Below are 12,792 nucleotides of genomic sequence, written 5' to 3' on the forward strand. Positions count from 1 at the left end.
TGTATATATATATATAGACACACACACTATAGACATATATAATTAAGGTGAGCCTTTCAGATTATCTTGGCACTAATGCAACTAACATAGTAGAATTCTTTTGGAAGCTTAGCAAGTAGACTGAGCAGTTGGAAGCAGGCCCGAAGTACTTGAGTTATAATTGCAGACTTGCACCAATCAATACAGTTTATATCTATATTTCATACAAAATATGCAGACAGTAATGAGAAGATATAGCTAAAGGTATGGTGAAAATGCCACTCCGTGATATGATTAAACACAACAGCTGGACGCAGAACAACCATAGTAGAATTCTTTTGGAAGAGTAGCAATTGAGGACGTAAGTAGTAAAGTTAAAGAACACAGACTTGCACCAGCTCAATCGCAGTTTATCTTCAGAAATGGATTATATTGATAACAGAACTAAAACTGTGACAAACCCAGACTCAAATCAAGATGGAACAAATCGAGAGATTCTGGACGGTTCCTAAATAGTGGGTGCTGAGGAACCCATACAGAAGATGAAAATGCATATATTCCCTCTTATTAGAAAGTTCTTCAATTTCTTTCCAACAGAACGTTCCACCACATGGACAACATTAATAACTGTATGTTCAAACCTGAAATATCATAACCAGCGTACACAAGATCTTAAACTTATTGCCGCTGGACACGAACCTAATGTCAAGATAGTGAATGTCTCTCATATTGGACTCCACAATATAAAAAGCAAAGATGTAGAATATCATTTCAAGTAATCTTAATCCAAATAACATCCCGTTAATTAAAACAAAACCAGATACAAGAATAAAAATGAAGTGTGGATTGTAAAATAGGGAGTGCAAGTTTCACTTCCCTAAATTAACATATAAATTAGGATATTTGTGTAAATTCACACCCAAAAGAGGGTTCTTTTGATAATAGTATAGATATACAGAATAATCACCAAATAACAGAGTAATATACTTAATATGTCTATAATAGCCAACCCCCAACAATTGTTGTAGCTCTAAACTAATAGAGATTGGCGAGTCTTGTCACCAAAACAGAAACCGAAAAGTCAGAGGGTTAGTTTTGGCGACAATATGCTCTTAAAACTTTTTAAAAAAAACCAACAACCCAGCCACTCTTAGTCCACAAAAGAACTCAAGGGTTTGTGCCACAACACAGCAACTGGACCCTCTCTTAAAAGCCCCTGGCCTGCACTAACCACCCTGCTCTGCCACAAAATTTTCTGCTCGGATCTTGCGTTTCCTAGGTGAGGATAGTTGTCACACTTCCATCTTAACCTTCTGTGTCTCAGACACGTTTCTTTAGCCACTTACCCAGAAAAGTGTTTCAGGCGATTTCTAACACATTTCCATGGAAACACCAAGTTTGCTGTATCCATATATTATAAACTTATCCTTGTCTTCTAACTACTCAACACAATGTCACAGCTGGCCCTGGGATTACTTCCAATAACTAATGATAGATACCACAATAGTAAACTTCCATCTTTTACATCCTAAAGGCAATGCTGAATATCTATTTTCTTCTGTTCTTCTCTTGCTTTATTCATGCTATTATATACTAAGGCCAGGACCGTCACTATTTTACCAAAGATGCTCAAATAATTCTGCTCCTCCTAAAGGAAACAGATGGTATCATTTACGGAGTAAATCTCCACTACACAACCCACTAAACTGAAACCCGGGCCAAATTATAATCACAAAAATGTTATATAGCCTAATTTGGATATGCAGTAGTCCATGCCACATGCAAATCAAAAGATCAATTTTGGACTAGGACAAGTGATTTCAGGTAAAATAGCACCTTTACCAAAAATAATGAAAGGCCCATATTAGATGGCCCGAACATAATGGATTAAAGATGAGGATAAATCTTGTTTACCAAAAAAAAAAAGGACAAGCATTAAACTTGGTTGCAAGCATGAAATAAAACTCATCAATCAGCTATTACAGACAAACGCATTAATTCTGAAAGAGAACAAACCGGATATTGTTGGGCAAAAAAGATAAGGTTCTCCAATGATATAAACCCTCCACCTCTACAAATAAGGTTGGAATTGCTCATTATCAAGTGATTCACAAAAGAAATCCAAACAAGAAATAAAGTATATATGCAACTCACTGAATATTACTTTTATTTTTTTCATCTACGTACCTAAAATCTGTCGAAGGGTCTGCACCTTGCCAACCCATCTCTTTCCAAAGCTCAGATTTAAGAGGCGGGAGCTCCCTATCCGGATAAGCCAATCTCCATAATTGTTTTAGTGCATCCTGCAACTCACATAGTCAATTTATCTTATAAAGTGGTACTAAATATATATAAATTCTCAACAATTAGAACAAAGGAAAAAACATATATAACTAAAAGGAGTTACAAACTACAGCAGCATCAGCTGCTTAACCTATAAGAGAAAGAAACAGTTACAGGTTTCATCATGAAGTACACTCAAATAGATAACTATAGACAACTGAAATTAAACTCCGACATCCAAGTAATCGGAAAAAAAAAAAAACTCCTCCAACATCCAGCCCTCTCACAATGCCACTCTTCTGACACCATTATCTTCTTCAGATAATTTTTCATTCCTTTCCACCCAAATGACCCGAAGAAAGTTACACTCAACAAACCACCAACCATGTTCACAATCTTCAATCCCCAACAAATTTCTGTTTCCACCAAGGGGACAAGGAAAAGATAAAAAATTGAATACGACATGTAATACACTTGGAACATTCATTTACACATTTTCCTTGTTAATAAATTTAAATACAAAAGATATACTCGTCTCATTATGCTGAGATAATTGTCTGGGTGCAGTATAGATGATTTCAAAGCCCAGTAAATACGATACAGACTATGGGAAGAGAAAAGATTACTTTTTTATGGGCCAAGGGGTTGATAGCGAGATCGTGAAACAACTTGTTGGTCTTATAGGGTATCTCAGCAGAGGATGACACCAAAGATCTCTCCAAAATAAAATAAAAAAACAGAAACACATATGGTTTCAGGGAAAGGCTCTCCCGAATATTGGGTAGCTGTTGTGAACAAAAGAGGAAAAAGGAAGAGTAATGGTGCAGAGTAAAGCAATGGTGGACTAGGAAGTATGCTGCATGGACACGGATACAGATATGGCGACATGACACGCTTGGACGCAGTGATGCTTTAAATAATACATTTCAAAAATATATAATATGACATGCCTGTAGTTGACATGACAACTTTTATAATATATATTATTTCAAAAATAATTTACAATCTATCTAAATAGGTAAATATTTCATCATACCAGCCACAAAACGAATCTAAACACTAGATGTAGCATACCAAAACTCTAGTATCTCTTTTCTTATACTAGGCTAGCCTATCATAGGGTAGAGTTTTAAAATTGCAATTATAGCCTCACAAAATTGAAATTAACCCTGATTTGTGTTTTAAGAAGTAAAAGAAGTTTAGAGTGTGTCAGAGAGTCATACTGGCCACAAACATGTCCTAACTCCTAAGAGGTTTTAGAATAAAGAATGTGGCAAGAGTGTCATACTGACATGTATCAGGACCGTGTCAATGCTACATAAGGAACTGTATAAACTTTAAGAAATAAATTACTTTATAATAAAGAGGTATTTAGCTGCAAGACTTTTAACGCATAAAGCAATAGAGAGCAAATGGAGGAGAAAATAGAGAATAGGCTAGGAGGAAAAAAAACCAAGGCACGAAGCGTTTATCACAATTTTATTGCACCCCAATCTGCCTTTGTGTGCAATAGGTAGACATATTTATAGAATTTAGAATCGTAGACGACAAAAGACTCATTAGAGACCTCATTTAGTAACATAAGACCCTTGAAGTACCAAGAAAATTTACACATCTTAAGACTTGAACGGACCCTTAATCATCTACATCTTACAACTACTCATTGATTTACTTATTTATTATCTATTACGATTTAGACTCATAGACAGGATTGGCTTAGCCTTAGGCTTCCCAATAAAGGGTATTTCTTATCTAATGGAGTAGTAGCTACTACATTACTTCTTAATCCATGTGCCCTTTAAAAATCCATTATTGTTGGCAACTGCATCTATATACCTGGTGAATGAACAAACACATGTTGGAGAGTTACTGTGTACTGCCACAGAAATAGAAGCAAGAACATATTAAAGTGTCAACCAAAGTAGATGAGAAATAAGAATAGCAGATACAGCCAAACCTAACTAGAATGGAATCCTTACAACACTAAATGCCAATAGTATATAGATATTTATATAGTTATCCATTATTATAACTCTTCACTGTTAATTAAAAAAATTTGCACTTTTTATGATATATCAAAATTAATTTGGAATATGGATTCCTTGAGTAATAATTGGTATTACTGAAGAAAGAAGAGAACAGTACAAGGACTGAATTAGGAAAGAAGCCATAACAGATTATGAACTGATAACAGATTCGTACGATACTAGTCTTGAAAACATCAGTAACCGAAGCCCATAATGCATTCCAATAACACAAAATCGTAAAACTTATTCACTTCCAACCCTTCATAAATCTCGACATCTTATTTCGTTGATTTCGATTGTGAACTGACATTCTGGAGGTTTTAATAACTCTCCACATATATAAACATATAAGAAATATAACCAACTAACTAGTTTGATTTTTTAACCTACATATATATTTGAAATAGTAGTAAAGTATACAGAAATGATAAAAAATGGAATCAAAACCTACTTGATGCTCCACACGAGAACCATCAAAGGGGACTTCAAGCCTTTGTCGTAGGTTTTTGAGTCTTACTTCCTAGAGGACAAAAATACCAATTGTGAGTTAACCCTGTACTCAACACATGTAAATTGGAATACATATAGATCAATTACACAAGAATTAATATTGTCTTCAAGAATTAATATTCCTAGCTCCAAGACACTTTTACATCGGGCAACATTTCAATTAATAATGTATGCAGATAGAGAGCCTATAAAGCAGTCCTTGAAAATACCACCAGCAAAGACAAATGATAAAACATGGAGACATTGAAATTATATATGTATATTCTTTCTGTCTATTTCATCTCAAGAAATACACACTCCGAGCAATTTAAGATAAGATCACCAACATACTTGCAGAGGAATTAGGGTAGGTGCCCGCAGACTAGTTTTTTGTCCATTTTCTATAGCTGAGGTCAAAAACCGTCCAATAAGTGATCCAGATCCCAGGACAATATTTGCTACAAAGACAAGAAATAAAATGGTTAGTTGTAAACCATAATGTAATTCCTACTGTGTAATCTACCGAAAAAAAATAAATAAACACAAAAACCCATAATCAGAATATTTTTTTAAAAAGCATTTAATTTTCCTTCTGGAGTTCCATCCAATGATCAGTGATAAAAAAAAATATCATTTGAAGTGGCCATAAAGAAGCTTCTTATTTGTTTTGGCAACACTAAACTTCCCCTAGAATGATAAGTATCCGCTTTAGTTCCTTGTGTCATTCAATAAATAGTATGTCACTAAGTAGGTAACTAAGAATTTTATACATGAAATTGAATAAATCAGTAGAACAAATCGCATCAGCCATCACTTTAACTTATTAATTAAATTTCGAGGTAAAATTGAAAGATTTATTGACAATAAAAGGGAAGTATACCTAACCATCGTGCCCACTGTGCAATCAACTGAGAGAACAAGAAAGTCCAGTGGAGTTGTTCCATTCTGCGGTCATCATTTAAGATCTCGGCAAGTGTGCAGTCCTGGGACATCCAAGAATGTTATCAACAGGAAAAAGGAAGGCCAAATAAATTCACTCAATAGGGCATGTCACCTCGGAATGCCTATCTGAAGATTCATAGTTGCCCAGTAGAGGCTCATTAAGATCATCTGAAGCTGATGCCTCCAGATGCTCATGCGTTTTTCCATCAACATCTCCATGGTGAAGCCTTCTCCTCAAAGTCTTTGATGTCATCACCGCCAGCCTGCATGTTCAATAAGAACGAAACCCAAATTGGGATTCAGTTTCCAATAGCATATGGGTTTGTGGCGTGGGCCGATTCAGATACATATACGAGTCAAAACAAAAATAACGAAGAACAACGACTCTTACCGTAGCTTCGGCAATGATCCCAAACTGAAGAGCTTTACTGTGCTCAAAATCCAATCACTTCAGCGTGAAGAAAGATTTGAGATCACTTTGCGTGAGACGCACTCGCAGTTGCTCAGCGCGACTCTTACGTTTTTTGGGTCAAGAACACGACCGACTTTCGTTTTTGGGTTTAAAGAACCAATGCCCTGCGGGCACCATCGAGATGACGTGCCAATAACGCGTTGTGTGCTTGTACCTCAATTTTCTTCTTTGTAAACGAGAAAATTACATATTCACGTGTGACCAAATTTATAAACATGAAAATCCCACGTTTTATATTTCTTATATAATTTAAGACACGAGTCCAAACCCATCACCAACAATAACGGGTCTGACTCCAAATATCTGTTTAAATGACTTAAATGTCCTTTTTCTATAACCAAATGACAACCCCACAAAGTCTTCATTCTCTCTCCCCCAACCTCCCTCATCTACTTCGTAAACTCTCTTTCTCTCTCTCTCTCCCCAACAAATCTGCAAGACCGCTAAAATCACATACTCCTATGTCGTCGTCCAATTCCACCTCGCAAGATTTCCTCATGATCACCTCCATACCAAAACCGCGACCTCAAGATCTAGATCGATCCAACCAAACACGCCTCCATCTTCAAGACTATCAACACCTTGAACCGATCTTTGTGATTGTTGAATTGAAGGAAGACGATGAAGAAATTGGTAAGTTTCTCGTTGCAATTACTTGATTTGTGCCGCTTGATACTTGCTAATGTTGGTAAGATCTAGGCTTTAATAACAGGTTTCATGACTAGATGGTGAGAATCTGATTGAAATTTCACATCTTTATATATATATATATATATATATGAGAGAGAAGACGACGTTGCTAATTGCATGCTACTGCTCATAACATTTTTCAGCATTTCTAGGCAGTAGCAGCTAGCTTTGCGGTATGCGTGCAATAGCAGCTAGCTTCGCACAGTAGCAGCTAGATTCGCGGTCCGCAGTGGCAACAAGCTTGACGATCGGCAGTAGCAGCTAGCTTTGGGATCCGTAGTAGCTTGACGATCGACAGTAGCAGTAAATTTCTGGTCGGCGACAGTAGCAGCAGATTTCTTGTCGGCGGCAGTAGCTAAAAATAGTAGCAGAAAATCATGACAGCAGCGCGCTAGCATCAGAGTCGGCAGTAGCAGGGCGCTAGTAATAAGAGAATTGCTCGGAAAAAATTGGCAGTAGCATCTTTTGATCGGCAGTAGCACATTTCTGTCGACAGTAGCAGTAGAATATGTATTGAAGGGTATTCTGATAAAATTGTAGTGACAGATGACATGTGCACATTAAATTGTCCTAATTTGTTATTTTGTCCTAAACTGTATAAGAAAATATGTAAAATATGTATTTGTAAAGTGAAATTTGGTTAGTAACTAATATGTAGTTTGCTATAACTAGAATTGTTAGCTCCGTTACAAAAGTTACTAACTGTGATATTTTGAAAGGCACTTTTGTCTATTAATACTTTTGTTAATATTTATTTTACTGTAAATTATTTTTTTAGTGTGTTATCTCCCTTTTCTCACTCTGTTCTTCTTCTTTCTTTTCTTTTGGGACGGGAACCCTCCCCCATTTCTTCCTGGTACTCCTCCTTTTCTTCTTGGTGCTTCTTAACCATGATTGAGGTATCTGTACCTTCATATCTCAAATGCAAATATGTCTCTTATCTCATTTCTAAATCCTTGCTCTTGCAACTTCGATTCTGCTTTATTTGAATTAGTAAAGAAGCTACTTCGTGAGAGACTGAGAGACATCATGGACCAGCTTGCAGGCTGAAAACTTGATTAAGAAAAGCAAGTATATTGAGAGAAAAAGCTCGTATTATAAAGTTGATGTTTGTTACATGAAAGAAGGATCTGCAACCATATATACTAAGGTTATAGTGTGGTAATTACATCGTTATCCTTAACTTGGGAGGGAAAACTAACATCAAGTTGCAACATAAACAGAAAGATCTGATTATGGAGTGAATGCATGCTTCAGCCAGAAAGAATGAGAGCCAGAAACTGAGATTCGTTGTGATTTCGCCAAGATAGACATGAACTTGGTTGAGAGGAGAAGAAAGCAGCCTTATCTTGAAATTCTGTAGAAGAGGATGATTGAAAATCATACTGTGACCTTTCTTGAAACATATTTGGCATTGTAATTTGTAAAGAAAACCCAAAAGCAACAACTTGCCTACTATTCTAATAACACACTCTAGCTCTACTTCTTTGGTCGAAACACTTGTCAACACCAACAATGGATTTAAAATACCCAGCTTGTTGAGCAACACAAGCAGAAATATGTGACCCATTTTGTTGAATAATACCAGCATTTGGTTGAGAAAATCCACAGTTGTATAGAACATCACTTCTTGAAACAACATTTGGACCAAGAGGATAAAGAATGGAACCAACAAATGCTTTGGGAACATATGTCCCTATATGACCATCACTTGACATAGGTGATAGGAGCATAAAATGCGATGATTTTATAGTTTAACATTTGCATTTAACTTAGCTATTTTCCTTTAAAAAGATCGTTTTAACTTTGTTATTTTCTTAGGTACTTCGTGGAGCAAGATAATGCAAATATGTGTTCAAGTGATGCAAGCAAGGCTTCCAATACGAAGTAGAGATGTCAAGGATGGAGTTTGATCATTCACATGGTCAAAAATATCAAGGAAAGGCGATGGAACCACTTCACCAAAACAGAAGCTGCAAACACAAAAAGCTGAAAACTGGTTTCTGCTTATTTTCTCCGGTTTTCAAGGCCTATTTCCATGAGGTTCCGAGAATGGTTTCACCAAGATGACCACCCAGATTTGTAGAGGTGCGTTTGTAGATCAATTTAGAGTCAAGAATCATCCAAATCGGTGATGGCATCTAGGAGTAATGAAGCGTCGAAGTTGGACAGAAAATCAGCAGTTCCGGGAAAGCTGTGCAGCAGTCAAGTTCGAGGCAGTGTTTGGGTTGGATTTTGAGAAGCTTTCTTGGGGGTTTTTACACGATTTCAAAGAGTGATATCATTCATATAATTTTCCCAAAAGCCAAGCCCAGATTATATGTGGAAGACATTCAAAAGATAGCCCAAACATTGATCCTAGTCAAAGAAGGAAACATAGTCTGAAAAGGAAGCTTTGAAGACTTGGAGACTACTTAAGGTAGAACCCTAATACCAGAACGACGCTAAGCTGTCATACTAGAGGAGACGAAACACAGAAGAGAAGAGGGAGCCGTCAAGAACTCAAGGAGAAGAAGTAAAGTTCAGAGCCCATAAGAGATTGATCTCTCGACTCAGAAAATCAATCTTTTCCCCTGCTTTTCATCTTTCGTATTTTCTTTTCTTCCCGAATCTTATGAAATTCTCTTATATGTTTTCAAAAATGATGAGTAACTAATTTTCCCTTAGTTAGGGGCTGCTTCCAAGCCCTAGACATGGTGTAACTATGAAGTTGGCATTTATTTAATTTGTTCCATGGATTTCGGATATTCATTGGTTTATCGTTATATCATTGATCAATTTTGTATGTTTATTGATGGTGGCCAACATTAGTATGCATACTAGGTTGTAAAGCTATGAATGTTTTGTATGATCATCATGTCTACTTGCATTCTAGAGTATCGAGTGAGTGTGACTTGAGCCCATTCACATAAATCAATGTCTAGGTAGATTAGGACAACATTAGTACCGACATTGTCTAGCCTTATTCATAATCTTTTAGACCTTAATGACTTCTAGGTGAGAGCTGTGCGAGAACATCACTCTAGGCCCCATTCTAGATGCTAAGTTAAGTTGAAAACATCATTCTCTTAACATACCAAGTAAGAAAGATTGATAGGTTAAGTTCAACACATCATTGGTTTAGCTTGAGTAAGGATATCCGAATGAATTGAACATGTTAGTAAACACATCATAGGTGCAATCATTGTCTAGTGGTGAGGAGTGGTACCTAACTAGTTTTTGTTATTTGATTTCCAAAACCAAAATCCCCAAATTTAGTTTTCTGTTTTTGATCAGTCTGTCTGTCATATTTCTGAATTTTGTTAGCATAGCAAAACTACACAGTTTCCCCCCAAATTTTGTGTGTGTCTTCGTCAGTGTGTCTAGTTTCTCCAGATTTAATTTCGTAATTTTTCGTTGGGTCTAGCTATAGTTTTTGTTTTCGTCTTTGTCTAGTGTCTGTTCAGTTTTTCAGAGTCATATTTGCAATTGTTGAGTCACAATCCTCTGCGGGAGACACCCTACTTTTCTATACTACCATCGATAACTTGATTGCGATTGCAGGGTTATTTTATAAGTCTATTTTAGGCTTATCAATAGGAGGTAACCCAAAGAATTCGTTTTTCACCATGGTATTAGCAGCTTATGAAGGATGCATAGTACAACCAGATGAGACATGGCTCATATTGTTAGGCAGAATAGTATATTGAGGTACATAAGCAAGTTGAGTGGTAAGATGTGTACCAGGAGGGTTCTTAGCGTATAGATGTGGTCATGGGAGCAAAAACAAGAGAACTCAAATCTGTACCAGAAGATTGGTTCTCAACAGATATAGTCACGAGAGTAGAAATAAGAGAACTCAATTCTTAAACGATGTCAGACTCAAAATCCAAAAAAATGTGTATGAAGTTGTCTTAGGGCTAGGTCATTAGGGTGTAATGAATTCAAAAATGTTGCTTTTGTTAATTTATTGTAATCATAACCAGGGCCGGTCCTAAAAGATTTAAGACCCCATGCAGAAAAAAGAAAAGAATGGCCCTAACATAAAAAAAATTTTAAAACTTTTTTTTTTTCGTAGGTTTTGAACCTAACCAAGTATAATGTCAGAAGACTCATCTCCACGCTTATATTTTTTCATTAATATGTTACCTCAAGAGTATACAACTGGGGGAAGGGATGGAGACATAAACCAATACCTCTGTAAATAAAAAGAAATTACAATGCATTTCATGACATTGGGTGTTTTGCGTTCAGTTCAACAACATGATTTGGGTACAGAACAAAATGTTTGATTAATGGTTGCAAGGATTAGTCAGAAAAATAAAACATATACTTTGCAAGGACATTTAAGGATGGGGGAAAGGGGGGGGGGGGGGGGGGGGGCAGGGAAAATATTAAAAAAGTACGTTCAGATAATTAATGATCCAAAGGGAAATTAAGAAGTATTAAGTAAGAAGATTGAAATTAAACAACCACTTTAATTGTGTTTTAATGTTTTATTACATTTTTTTCATTCATTATACATTATTATATGTCAAAACAAAATCAAAAAGTTTAGGCCCCTTTGGTGCTGGCCCCATGCTGTTGCACGGCCTGCACTGGGGAAAGACCGGCTATGATTGTAATACCCTACATTTTCATATCAATTTTCCTTGTATTATTCCCATAATTAATGAAGGATTATTTATGAAATTCTTTGGTTTATGCGAAGTTGAAGTTTCAGGAGTTTATTTAAGGTGTTTTGACTTTAAGAGGCCAAAAGTTAACTTTATTTTTTATAAGTTATCTTCGAAAACTTTCTTCACAAAAGTTGTAGAGTTTCTCGATACGAGTTCGTAGACATGCGGCACGTCTGAAACGGATGTCGTATGAAGAAGTTACATTCAGAGGAAGTTTGTTTCCGGGTTTGAAAAGAGTATAAGTAGAAAAATGTGTGTGGGATGTTTTTGGAAACCCTAAAAACAAGTCAGCCACTTCTTTTTTCTCTCTTCCCTCTCTTTTCTCTCTTCTCTCTCTTCTCCATCTTCCTCTCCCGAGTTTCCTCGAGAACCCAACTCCCACCGGAGCTATCACCACCGTCCGGCCACCGATTGGACCGCCGCCGGTCCCATTCGACTCCCACAGGTGCTTCTTCAAGGCTGGGCAGCTACTGCTCGGTGTAGGACGCCGGAAACAACACTTTCGGCCTGCAAAAGGGGGCTGCTGTGCCACCTGTCGGAACAGCCATATACGACGGCGACGAGGGGCATCCTTACGTGAGTCTTGATCCTCTCCTCCTCCTAGTAGTGTCTAGGCATAGATTGAAGCAAGTTTTGAGATTTTGAGGCCGGTTTTGCAGGTTTTGTAGTTGAAATTCTGGTCACGGTTCGGGGCAGTTTCCGGCTGATTCCGGCCAAAATTGGTCAAAGTCTCAGGTATGAAAGTTGTTCCCCTTGCTTCAAGCTTCAACTTTGCTGTTGAGAGTTTTCTCAAATTCGAAACTTTGTGGAGGCGCGTGGGGCAGCGCGTCCGGCAGGGGTTTTGGCTTAGGTTGCTGTGTTTTAGCTAGCTCTTGTTGTGGTGAGCTTGTGGAGATGTAGAATTTTTAGGTTGTGAGAAATTTTTGTATGTTAGGACTTTAAGTTTGTTAGTAGATGTTTCTGTACAATCCCGGATGGGTTCACAGAAGCTTATACTGTGTCAAATGGATGGTCTGCTATCTTCTTGCTGGCCTGCAATAACAAAGGGGACCGGGAGCTTCTAGTCTTTCCTCCTCCGAAGCTTAAGTCAGTATATGGTAGTTGGATGTAATTACTGAGGATAGTTATCATACCTGACAAACTGGTGGCTGGGCCATATTTATGGCCCAGAGTGGATTCTCTTCACCTAAAAACCGATGTGGGACAACTGTCTTTGCTGTTACTTCACATCCAACTCCCTTATGGCTTCTGA

The 12,792-nt window shown here is 37.2% G+C and overlaps 1 protein-coding gene across 1 annotated transcript in view; it reads right to left on the bottom strand.

Moving 5' to 3' along the window:
- The window catches only part of LOC101311741 (ELMO domain-containing protein A-like), a 12,362-nt gene extending 6,074 nt beyond the window's left edge, over positions 1–6,288 (bottom strand). Inside the window, exons 1-7 of the mRNA XM_004294655.1 lie at positions 6,112–6,288; positions 5,833–5,983; positions 5,659–5,761; positions 5,130–5,236; positions 4,741–4,809; positions 2,167–2,282; positions 1,996–2,050 (exon numbers count right to left, since the gene is read on the bottom strand). Of these exons, the coding sequence (XP_004294703.1) occupies positions 1,996–2,050; positions 2,167–2,282; positions 4,741–4,809; positions 5,130–5,236; positions 5,659–5,761; positions 5,833–5,973 (591 nt within the window). The 5' untranslated portion in view covers positions 5,974–5,983; positions 6,112–6,288. The remainder of the gene's footprint in view (positions 1–1,995; positions 2,051–2,166; positions 2,283–4,740; positions 4,810–5,129; positions 5,237–5,658; positions 5,762–5,832; positions 5,984–6,111) is intronic.
- Between the last annotated feature and the right edge of the window lie 6,504 nt (positions 6,289–12,792).

The sequence above is a fragment of the Fragaria vesca genome, linkage group LG3, assembly GCF_000184155.1.
Source record: "Fragaria vesca subsp. vesca linkage group LG3, FraVesHawaii_1.0, whole genome shotgun sequence".
NCBI classification, from domain to species: Eukaryota; Viridiplantae; Streptophyta; class Magnoliopsida; order Rosales; family Rosaceae; genus Fragaria; species Fragaria vesca.